Here is a 12860-nt window from a genome sequence, read left to right on the forward strand (position 1 = left end):
GCATCATAACTAGACTTCATCTGCCACTCCCGCACCGCTCCTCCCGGGGGAGGAAGGTGAGTCTCCCCGGCTCTGCCGCTGTTGGGTCCCTGCTGGAGGAGCAGTTGCCCGACTGTGCCGCGGATCACAGTTTATGGCAACCCCGAGCTGAGAGTCCGCGCCTGGGCTCCGCCTCTGCAGCCGGCTTCCCTGCTCCCTTACCTGGGAGCTCTGCCACACTCAGGCACCCCCGGTCTTTCTGTGACCCCGAGGGTCCTGAGACCACACTGTCCCGCAAGGTTTCCACCCCCCGCTTAGCCACCGGAGTGACGTCCCTCAGCGGAGCAGGCTTTTAAAAGTTCTGATTTTGTGCTCGGTGGCTCTATCACTTGCCAGAAGCGGCCGACGGAGGCCCCTCCCACGCCATCTATCCTCCCGAATATCGCCTCGGATTCACCTCTCCGCTCGTCCTACCTTCCAGAAAGTGGTCGCTTTTCTGTTCAGATAGTTGTTGCTCTTCTTTTCTTCGATCTCCTGTTGAGTTTGTAGGTGTTCAGAATGGTTTGATCCCTATCCAGCTGAATTCCTGAGAGGAGATGAAATCCAGGTCTCCTACTCCTCCGCCATCTTGCTCCGCCCCCCCTTAAGTTTTATTTTATATAGGAAGATGTTAAAAATGAAAGCTTTGATTTTTATCAGAAATGTTTAATAAACTTTTTATCGTCAGGTTAAATTATATACTGTATTTAATATTTTTTTAATTTATAAAATGGGTAGAATATTGCTGTTTTCTTTACAGCTGCTTTATTTTATGAAGACTTGGCTTTTTTTTATTGACTTGTTTTGTTTTACTTATTTATCCAATAAGATTTAACTGCTTTCTTCTCCACCCCCACCCCCCATTAGGAAAGTGTAGAAGAATTTTGGAAAGCACAGATTGAAAATTCTTAGAGGAACTTCCTGCATCATGGCACTGTTGCCCAGAAATGGTCCCTCACATAGCCAGGCATCCCATTAGATCTCTTCAGTTTAATGTACAGCCCAATAAATGCATACTTCATTGTTTATACATGCTGATGGTTTTGCCAGATTTAAGTGGTTGTCTCCTGTTTCTGGATTGCATCACCTGCACAAGTGAATGCATGTTTGGGTCGTTTTGAGGGTAGAGTTGTTTTAGGGGAGATCAGAGGACAGAGCCAGAGACAGTGGAGGATCGGCACCAGTGCCCCTTTGACAGCAAGCAGGCAGCCCTGGAGTTGGTGTAGTATTCACGGCACTTCTCCACCTTCTGTTTCACCCTGGCAGAAACTGTGAGGAAGCCTCTGCTCAAGGGGAGTCCGAGAAATGTCTGTATGCTCTCAGCCTCAGTTTGACAGAATATATAAGGGGAAAACAGAGGGTTGTGAGACAGTAGATACCCACACCCAGTGGCACACCAGGATTAGAGAAACATTTTTTAAAATATACTGACTTTCTTGTGTTTTGCTGTTTCACCGTATTTTTGTGATGCATGTAACAAATGAAACTGTTAAGGAGTTCTGATAGTGATTTGCATTCCATTTTCTTTAAAGGAAATTTTTATATCTCTGTATCCTATGAAGTATGTTATTTTTGAGATTTTTCTGAGAACTCTAAAGATTAACTTGTGATATTTGCTGTCCTTTTTCTACTTTCCTATTTTTCCAGTATAAATAGGTAGAGTTCAAATGCACCTAGCTGAGATGACAAACCTTTTCTAAATCTTAGGAATAATCTTGTTAAGGGAAAGGTTGGAAATAATTTCTGTGAATACATTTTACTTTCATAGCATTCCATGCAAACTTACTGAAGTCTAATGTTAGTATCTTCACCCTCATCCAGGACAGCAGTGTCAGCACGAATGAGGTGAAGGAATGTAAACACTTCGTTTAGTTACCTTGTTTATTCTGATGTCATTAAGTCTTCTAATTCCACACAATTAAAAAAACCTACAGGACACATCATTTTGTTGGGTGCATCAATGTTCATTTATATTCACCATTTTCTTTGCTGTTTATTTCATGTTGCATCTCACATCTTAGTCTAGATTATTTTCCTTCTTCTGGAAGTACATTTTTTTATATCTCATTAGGTGGAGTCCATAAGTTAGTAGACTCACTACTGTAAGTTTTTGCTAGGTTAAAAATTGTGCTCAAAGCACATTTTAACCAGGTATAGAATTGTAGGTTGGCATTTGTCTTTCTTTCCTTGTTATGTTGATGATAGGATAGCATGCTTCTTGTCTGGGCTCCACTGTTACTCTTACGAAGACATCTTAACTGCTGCTCATTTGAAGCCAGTCTGTATTTCTCTTGCTGCTTTTAAGTTTTTGTTTGTTTGGTTTGGTTTGGTTTGGTTTTCTGATTGTGAGTTTGGATTTCTTTTTATATTGCTTAAAATTCATTATGTTGCTTTAATATCTGCCCTGATGTCTGTCATTGGTTCTAGTACATTCTCAGCCATTGGCTCCTGAAATGTTGTGTTTGCCTCATTCTCATTACAAGACAAGTGTAATTGAAGTTGTGTCATATTTTCTTATAGGATCCTCTGTGTCTTTTACTTTCTCTTTTATTTTTTGTCTTTTTGTTTCTCTATGCTGCATTCTGGATAGTTTCTATTGATCTACTTTTGGGTTCAGTAATTCTCAGCCATGTCTAATCTTGTCAAACATCTCCATTGAGTGAGTTCCTAACTTAAGTCAATACATTTTTTCTGTTTTGGAATTTCTTTTTCTTTTTAAAATCTGTGGACTTTCTTACAGCTTCTAGTTCAAAAATTTCAAGCTTATTTTCTGTATCTTGGAACATAGTAAGCATTTTTTTTTTTAATTTTATTTACTTGAGAGAAAGAGAGCATGCACGTACCAGTGGGGGGAAGGGGCACAGAGAGAGAGGGTCAAGCAGACTCCCCGCTGAATGAGGAGCCCGACACAGGGCTTGATCCCAGGACCCCAAGATCATGACCTGAGCCAAAGTCAGATGCTTAACCGACTGAGCTGCCTAGGTGCCCCAAGCATACTCTTTTTACATTATTTCTTTTAAGTAATTCCAGAATGTGAAGTTGTTGAGAGTCTGTTTCTATTATATACATATTCTTTGTTGCTGTTTCTTGCTTATGGTGTCATATTTCATTTTGTATCTGATTACCTTTGATTATGTCCTGGTCATTATATTTGAAAAAAAATATATGTATGGTTGATTTGAAACCTAGATGATGCTGTTTCAGGATTGATTTTAGATTTTTTCTGTTAGATATCCAGAGGTGCTACCAGTCTGGAATCACTGTGATCCAAATTGAAGGCTTGAGGTTTCCTGGACTACCTAGGTCACATGAAGCTGGGCTGCAGGTTCATACTTGAGCTTATATAACCTTTTGTGGCACCTGCTTAAAATTGTTGGTGGTGAAGGGTGTAGCCCATTAACAGTTTGTGTTTGCTGCAAATGCTTTTGTAAGAAAAGCACCTGAGTGCCCCTGTGTGTGTTCTTGCCTTATTTAGATTTCTGCCTCATTATTTTTTACCTTTTCATACTTTAAGGATATTTTCCATATATTGCTGATACTTAAAATGTTTTCATTCCAGGGTTCATCTTATTTACCTAACCTAACATTAACAGAAGCAAAATCTTTCTCTTTAATTTGTTTTTGAATTTCTCTTGATGTTTGTTTGCTTTTTTGTAGGTTCTACATGAAACATTCCCTCAACACACATTCCTCATGAATGGTCTCATTCAAGGTGTAAAGGTAAGAACAGTTTTTGTGTGGTTCACAAGGAACCAAAGGCAGGAATCCTTTAGTAGTTTAAGTCTGGAAGTTTAAGTGGGAAGTAGGGAAATAATCACTGTTTGTTCTGGAGCCCTAAATCTAAACTTCTACCTGGATTATTAATGTCAAAATGAAACACAACCCAAGCCCATAAGGCATAGAATGGTTTACTGGTAAAAGCAGTATTTCATTTTTATTAACATGTATACAGCAGTTTATAAAGAGTTTAATTATGTGAGGCTTTTAATTGCCTTGCCTATCATATTCTTGTCTGCTTTTGAGATTGACTTTGATATTGAGGAAGAAGGCAGCACCAAGATTTCATCAGCTATATGGTCTTTTGTCAAAGCTTGTTTGTGTTCTAGTCACAGCTAAGTTCTCGACCATGTAATTAATTAGCCTAATTCATTGTTTAAATTTTAATGTGATATTTATCAGAAAAGCTTATGAAAGATTAAAATAGAATGTTATGTTCCAGTCCCATTTCACAGTATAGTTAGTCTATGGGAATAGTGTCCTATGTGTTCCTCCCAGCTTAGATGGTATTGATCTGTGAGCTGAGGAGCACACAAAATTATACTGTAGTAATTTGCTGAATTTACAGCTGGGAGCAGCATTATTTGTAATGAATGCTATTTATTCTTTTTCCTAGTTTCAAAAAGAATTTGAGAATGCTTACAATAATGGCATTTTATTTTTTATTTTTTTAAAGATTTATTTATGTTAGAGAGCAAGCATGAGCGGGGGAGGGCCAGAGGGAGAGGGGGAGAGAGAGAGAGAGAATCTCCAGGAGACTTCCCACTGAGCCTGATGTGGGCTCGATCTCACCACCCTGAGATCATGACCTGAGCAAAATCAAGTTGGACACTCAACTGACTGAGCCACCCAGGTGCCCCTAAAATGGCATTTTAAATAAAGGTTGAAGCAAGAAGTTTTTAGTACTCACTGAGAAGAGGAGTATTATCAAGAATCTGGCATGTGGTCATTTAAGCACCTGTTTGTGATCAGCATAGATTAAAAGAAAAGTGAGAGAAAGCATTGCTAAAAATATAACATAAATTTATCCTTATAGTAGATTCTTGGGGAAGTTACTCCATAGACCTTTTTATCTTATGGACTAGCTAATAAAATGTGTTTTAGTCTGGTTCTGCAAAATAAAACCAGCTAGATCTGTACTCTGAAGCCGAGCAGTGTGCTACACTTGGACCTAGAGACACCTACAATGTTATTCTAAAAAAATGTAAACACAAGGTATTTGGATTGATTCAGGGGCTTGGACAGTGGCTTATTCCACTTCAGTATATACGAACTTCAGCTCATTGAGCTTTATAGGACTTCTGTCCTGTAATGATAGGTTATTGTGTCAGGGGTAGGGATAAAATGACAGCACCTACAGCAAAGTGTAGCCCTATTAAGATAGTTTGATGTGAGTGTGAGCACAGTGAAGTGAATGTGGCTTCAAATTGTGGGATCAAGCCCCGTGTTGGTCTCCACACTTAGTGAGGAGTCTGCTTGAGATTCTCTCTCCTTTCTCACCCTCCCCTTGTGCTCGCTCGCTCTCTCAAATAAAAAAAACAAAATCTTGGGGCGCCTGGGTGGCTCAGTCGTTAAGTGTCTGCCTTTGGCTCAGGTCATGATCTCAGGGTCCTGGGATCGAGCCCCGCATTGGGCTCCCTGCTCGGCGGGAAGCCTGCTTCTCCCTCTCCCACTCCCCCTGCTTGTGTTCCCTCTCTCGCTGTGCCTCTCTCTGTCAAATAAATAAAATCTTAAAAAAAAAAAAATCTTTACAAATAAATAAATAAAAGATCTTTCTAACCAGGGTGATTATTACAGATTAAATGAACTAATGTATGTAAACCTATTAGCACAATATCTTCCTGTGCTGACTAAAATGTTACAAGGAGAAATATGTAAAAAACAAAAACTATTAGAAGGAAATCTTGGTGACCATTTTCTTACCAGTTTGGGAAAAGATTTTCTTTTCTTAGAAAAAGAATTTATAAAGGAAAAGATTGAGGCATTTACATCAGTATTTTAACTTTGGTAAGTCAAAACCACCATCATAAAAATTAAGACAAATGACAAAAAGTTATTTGCAACATGTGAAATAGAAGGAGAAATATATAAAAGTGCTCTCAAAGTAAAATGTTATGAAAATGATTGATATCCTAGAGGGGAAGGAAGGACATAAGCTAGCAGTTTACAAAAGATGTCAGTGTAGAAATAGGTTTATCACTAGTAAGCAATGAATCCCAAATGAAATGAGATTATATTTTCTTTTTTTTTTTTTTTTAAGATTTTATTTATTTATTTGACAGTGAGAGAGAGAGAGACAGAGGGCAAGCACAAGCAGGGGAAACAGCAGGTAGGGGAGAAGCAGGCTCCCCGCTGAACAAGGAGCCCGATGTGGGGCTCAGTCCCAGAACCATGGGATCATGACCTGAGCCAAAGGCAGCTGCTTAACTGATTGAGCCACCCTGGTTCCCCGAGATTATATTTTCACATAGACATTGGTAGAAAAGTTTAAACTGACAATAACTAGTTCATTTTGTGGTAAATTGGGTCCCCATACATGGTTGATGGAGGATAAATTGGTATAGCTTTCCTGGAAGGCAGTGTTTAAAGAACCTCAAAATAGGGGCACTTGGGTGGCTCAGTCGTGAGGCGTCTGCCTTCAGCTCAGGTCATGGCCCCAGGGTCCTGGAATCTAGCCCCACATTGGGCTTCTTGCTCAGTGGGGAGCCTGCTGCTCCCTCTCCCACTCCCCCTGCTTGTGTTCCCTCTCTCGCTGTCTCTCTCTGTCAAATAAATAAAAATCTTAAAAAAAAAAAAAAAAGAACCTCAAAGAATTCACTTACTTTAACAAAGCAATTCCATTTCTAGAAAATTGTTCTAATCAAATAGTTATTCAGAGATTCAGGTAAAGGGCTGTTTGTAATAGTAAACATGGAAGCAATTAAAATGCCTTAAAATTAGAAGAAGTACTTTGTGGCACAGCCGTATGATGTAATACGGGTACATGAAGAACACATTTTTGAAGAATACTACATAATGTGTGAGCCAAAAAGGTTGTAAAACTAGAGTATGGCTTTGGTTTTGTTTTTACCAAAATACGTGTGTATAAGCAGTGGGAAACGTGATTAAAACAGAGTCCCCTGAAGTGTGAAAGCATATGGATTTATGGATGATTCGCAGTTTTCTTCTTTACGTTCGTTCTTTGTAGATTTTCCACAGTTACTTGTACTTTGTAAGTTTACTGTTGAAATGCATGGGTGAGAAAGTTCATATTTGGGGTGAGCACCCATAAAAGATACAAGAGGAAACAAATCTGTGAATTCTCCAGTTTCAGGTTTTTTCCTCTGGCAGCTTTATTCAGATGAAATTCACATACCATGCAAGTCACCCAGTAAAAGTGTACATTCCATGGGTTTAGCGTGTTCACAGACTTGTACAGCCATCAGCACAGATCTCCTTTCTGCTTCTATAGATTTGCCTGTTCTGGACATTTCATATAAATGGAGTCATACTGGGACGCCTGGGTGTCTGTTGGTTAAGCGTCCAGCCTTGGTTTTGGCTCAGGTCTTGATCTCAGGGTCATGAGATAAGCCTCGCGCTGGGCTCCACGCTCAGCATGGAGTCTGCTTGTCCTTCCTGCCTCTGCGTGCTCTCTCTCTCCCTCTCTCTCTCTCTCAAATAAATAAATAAAATCTTAAAACACTTAAAAAAAAATGGAATCATACTGTAAAATAGTCTTTTGTGACTGTCCTTCACTTCCATGATATCATCCAGGCCCACCTTGTTGCAGCACATGTTAGTACTTCATTTTTTTATGGCCAAATAATATTCTGTTGTGTGAACATGCAAGTTCATCTGTTCATTAGTGATGGACATTTGTATTTCTTCCACTTCTTGGCCTGAGTAATGATACTGCTGTGAACATTACATTTGTGTACAAATTTTCATGTGGCCCTATGTTTTCACTTTGCCCTAAGAATACACTGAGGGGTACTAGAATTGCTGGATCATATGATAACTTGATTGTTTTAATTTTGTTTTCAAATTAACATCTTTCCTAATCCTCTCTCTGGCAAGTCATATGTGTTCCTCATCCCCTAGACTTCCGAAATACGAATGACTCAAGCCTTGGACAACAGTTTCTTCTAACTCTACACTCGTTTCCTGGATGACATTATCAGACTTACCACTTTCAGCTCTCAAATATCTTCCTAGACCTTAGTCCAGAACTCCAGATTTATATACCCAGTTGCCTTATTGTGACACCTCTATTTCCTGGTCTGATAAGCATCTCAAAGTTAACATGCCAAAACTAATTCCTGATCTTCCCCTTTGGCCTGACCTGCTCCCAGGCCTTACTTATTTCAGTTACTGGTCATGCCACTCTCACTCAGACCAAAATCCCTGGAGTAAGTGTTGACTCCTTTCTCTTCCCGAAACCATTCCATCAGCAGATTCTGTGGTTGTGCCTTCAAAATAGATCTATAATGAGAAGACTCCCTGGTCTCCTTTCAGTAGAGATCCTGATAAAATATAAGCCAGCTTGTGGCATTCTTAACCAATCCCATCCCCACTCCATTTTCTCCTCTGGCATCATCCCTGTGCTCCCTGCTGACCTAGCTCCAAGCAAGCCTGTGCGTGCCTGAGGGCTTTGCCAGTTCCTTTTTTTTCTGCTTGATTGCTTTCCCCTCAGATACTGACCTCACTCCATAACCCTTAGCTTTTCACCCAGATGTCATTTTTTAGTAAAGCCTTTACTGACTATTGTCTTGAATAATGTAACCTGTTCTCATCACTTCAGTCCCTCTTCTCTGTTTTTCTCCAGAAGCATTATAATTTCACCTCTGACATGCTGTGTATTTTGCTTTATGTTGTTATTGTGTGTCCCTCTCAACCTTTCTCTTTTAGACTAGAACCTTCTTAAAGGCATGAATTTTTGTCTGCTTTGCTTACTGCTGTCCTCAGCACCTAGAACAGTTCTCAGCAAATGACAGGTGTTCAGTAAGTATTGTTGACTTACTATTTTTTTCCAGTCTTTTTCTATGCATTTTTAAATAGTCAAGATCCAGCTTACATGGAGACTGTAACAATTTATCTTTGTTCTTGTATCAGCAATCACTAATTATATCATCATAATTTCTCTATGACATTAAAAACTCCATTAAGTATAGGCAGTTCTCTTTTTGCACATTACAGTATGCACAAATTTCAGTTGTATCTAGTTCAGTTAAAAAATACCAGCTCCCTACAACAATACAGCTCACATTTCCATTACCGTGGTGTAGTGATTGTGAGTAATCGCATAAAGTACGGACTGCTCCTAGCTCCTCAGGCCACAGAACACTGCATACGTCACAGATGGCATCATGCTCAGTGACCAGTGATGCCACTTCTTGCAGAGTCTGTTGGGGACCGGTCACTGCACATCTCAGTTCGTGCACAGACAGCAGAGCATGTAGCTGTGTTGCCTCCTTGTCTCCAGTGATAAACCCACATGACAGTTCACAAAAATAGATCATTGAAAAGGAACTGGCCAATGAGGGTGGAAACGCAGTGAAGAAGTAATTACTGATAATGCTAGAAGTGAGATTCAGATAGAACCTCTGCAGAGTTACGGAAGAAATGAGCTGGTAATCAGAGTAGAGGAGAGCAGTGTGATGAAGAAGATGTCCCAGGGGAAGTGATGTCAGCAAAATGCTTCACCTTGAAGGAACTCTCAGAGATGGTATTTCATGACATTGAAAACACAAAGGACAAAATGTTGGAAGTTGATTCAGATTTAGAAAGGTGTCTGACAGTTTGCCAATACACAGAAGATACTCCTTGCACATCATATGTTATAGGTTCTATGTTAGTAGGAAGGCAAGCACTGTTCAGGTGACTCTTGGTAAGTTTTTTATAAGGAAATAAAATGCTTTCTTAAGGTTTTCAATTACAGTATAAATAAATATTAGTAAATATTTTGGGTTTTTTTCCTTTTCATTAGTATTAAGAGATTAATAACATTAAAAGATTTATTTTAAGAAATGGACTCACATGATTTGGGGGCTAGCAAGTCTGAATGAAATATGTAGGTCAGGCTGAACTCAGGCAAGAGTTGATGCTACAGTCCCAAGGCAGAACTCTGTCTTCTGGAAACCTCAGATTTTGCTCTTAAGGCCATCAGCTAATTGGAAGAGCCTCCCCCCCATATTATTGAGGGCAATACCCTTTACTTTAAAACCAACTGCAACAAAATACCTTTACAGGAACACCCACACGCACTTGATTAAATAACTGGGTACTATAGCCTAGCCAAGGTGACACCGTCACAGTAGTTTTAGCTACACTTTATCCAAAATGTAACACCAGACTGAGACGCCATGGTGTGACTTGGCAGATGAAGTCTAGTTATGATGCTGGTCAATAGCAGGTGGAGAGTGACTGTAATCATTTTCATCATTAAAACCAATTGGTCTGGGGCGCCTGGGTGGCTCGGTCAGTTGGGCGTCTGCCTTCGGCTCGGGTCGTGGTCCCAGAGTCCTGGGATCGAGCCCCGCATCGGGCTCACTGCTCCGAGGGAAGCCTGCTTCTCCCTCTCCCACTCCCCCTGCTTGTGTTCCCTCTCTCGCTGTCTCTCTCTCTCTCTCAAATAAATAAAATCTTTAAAAAAAAAAAAAAAACGGTCTGATGACCCAGTGTCTGCCTTGTAACTTCTTGAAACTTTTTTCTTTAGCAGCTATGTTTTATATTTATTACAAAATTAGACATCTTTATCAGTGTCCCAAACTCAGCAGGTCATGTGTCCAAGGTTGGTTTATGCCTAGAGTGATCAGTATGAAGAGGGTGGCTCTAAAGCAGGGAAGTGATAATCTTGTCTAGCTTTGACATCACAGTGAAGGCTTGGGAAAGGGGAGAAAGTAGAAGACCCAGCAGGCCAGCTAATGGGGTAGACCCTCTGCCAGGATGCTCTTCCAGGGGTATTTAATACGTCATGTCTGTAGTCCCAGGAGTTGCTGCTCAACTGTCTCATCCTGCTATTTAAATGAGTTAAATCATCAAGCAGTGCTTAGAGTAGCTTAGCATAAGGACACATGGAAACTTTTGGTTGATTTGTTTTTTTTTTAATGTTGATTTATTTATTTGAGAGAGAGAGTGCACAGGAGCAGGGGGAGGGGCGGAGGGGGAGAGAGAATCTCAAGCAGACTCCCTGCTGAGTGTGGAGCCTGGCGCGGGGCTCAATCTTAGGACCCTGAGATCATGACCAGAGCCGGAATCAAGAGTCAGACCCAGGCACTTCTTGTTCGATGTTTTTAAGAATTAAAAAACGAGATACCTTTAAAGTTCCCTCAAACTACTCTTTGGTATTAGTAAGTACAGAATGGTTTCCCTACACACACACACGCGCGCGCGCACGCGGAATAATTTTTAATTTGCACAACAATTTAAAGATTATCCTTTTTATTATCTGTAAATAAAATTATTAGACAACCTACTTGAGAAATGACTTCATAAGTTTTAAGTAGTCTTTTCATGACAGACTGCTAATTTATCCATTTAATAAAACAGGTGTGGAGCACCTGGGTGGCACAGTCCATGAAGCATCCAGCTCTTGGTTTCAGCTCAGGTCATGATCTCATAGTCGTGGGATAGAGCCCTGCATCAGGCTCCACACTCAGCATGGAGTCTGCATGGGGTTCTCTGCCCCTCCTGCTTGTGTGCTCTCTCTCACTCTCCCTCCCGCCCCCCTCTCTCTAAAATAAATAAATTGGTAAGATAAAATAAGCATGTAAGAGTGCCCACAAGTAGAAAAGACTAGTACTTTATGTGCTTTAGGTTGGAGACCCTGAAATGTTAACAGATTAGTTTAATAATGGGTTTGAATTGTGGGCTCAGGGGTTAGGACTCAGGTTCTGGAGCCACCTCACATCTGAGCTGAATCCTGCCTCTCTGCTGCTTCTGAGCCTCGGGCTAGCTGTATACCCTAATAGAACCTACCTCACAGTGTAAGGGCATGTGTGTGAAAGGCGTGGAAGAGTTTGGCATGGGTGGATGCTAGCTATTACTGTTATTATTACTTTAAAACATACACTGAGCTTTCTTGGAGTCAGAATTTGTAGTGGCCCTACTACTTCTAAGATTAAGGAAAAGTCTGTTTACTTATATTTTAATTAAAACAATTTAATTTCACTTTCATCTGCTTTTTGTTTCTTCTTTCTTTTAGTGAATCTTCCCTACTTCTCTCCCTTTACCTCAGAACAAAACTACATGCCCTAGCCCTCCTGCCCATTTCGTCCTTTCCTTGAAGTTTCGGGCACCAACTGTTTTTTGACCCTTCTCCAGCTTTGCAGATTCCCTTTTGCAAACTTTAATTGAATTAAAATCACCTTATATGTCACATTTCTCATTTGCCCTCTTGCACTCATTGATAACGTTCCCTGTGAAGGGAAGCTGTGTACTGTGCAGGGTCTCAGTGGGCCCCAGGTCAGAGAGGTGACCCTGTGTTAATATTGTTTTTATGTGAAAATATTTGTACTAGTCAACTATACAAATAAAAACATGGTTCCATTGGTGTATGATTTTCTCTTTGATCTTTTTGAGATAAAAGTCATTATTAGTAAATTACTGTATGAAAGATCAAAATGAACAAATCTAATTTTGGGGTAACCAAGTCTACATGTTGCAAGTTCCTCAGAGCTTATTGAAGAATACTGAAAATTTCTTACAGTATGTGAGCTTTTTCATGGAAAAGTGAGAATTTTCAGAAGTAGTTAAATGACCTTGTACGCTATTCTTCAGTGGAGCCATTGCTCACTCACATTCATTTGCAAAGTTAATTACGCTATTTGGAAAAAAAAATTTTTTTAGTTTTAAAAATATTGACCCAACTGTTCTAGTCAAATATTTGCCAACCGCCTATGTTAAGGAAAACGTATGCTTAAAGCTTTTATGATGGCTCTATGAAGTGTAACAGTCATGTATGTTTGCTTCAGGTAAGTTGTATTTGTCATTCTTTGTGTGCTTTAAAATGTTTATTGGATAATTGCATTTAATTGAACAGTAAACTCTAATTAGAGCCTATAAGTCATGTCAGAAATACTGGTCAG

The 12860-nt window shown here is 39.9% G+C and overlaps 1 protein-coding gene across 3 annotated transcripts in view; it reads left to right on the forward strand.

Annotated features, from left to right (window-relative positions):
* SLC71A2 (solute carrier family 71 member 2) overlaps positions 1-12860 on the forward strand; it is a 65091-nt gene that overhangs the window by 31301 nt on the left and 20930 nt on the right. For all 3 annotated transcript variants that reach the window (XM_081802685.1, XM_081802684.1, XM_031038190.2), the window contains one exon: positions 3676-3738. In XM_081802685.1, the coding sequence (XP_081658811.1) occupies positions 3676-3738 (63 nt within the window). The remainder of the gene's footprint in view (positions 1-3675; positions 3739-12860) is intronic.

Source organism: Leptonychotes weddellii, chromosome 14 (assembly GCF_054177405.1).
Source record: "Leptonychotes weddellii isolate Sample4059 chromosome 14, ASM5417740v2, whole genome shotgun sequence".
NCBI classification, from domain to species: Eukaryota; Metazoa; Chordata; class Mammalia; order Carnivora; family Phocidae; genus Leptonychotes; species Leptonychotes weddellii.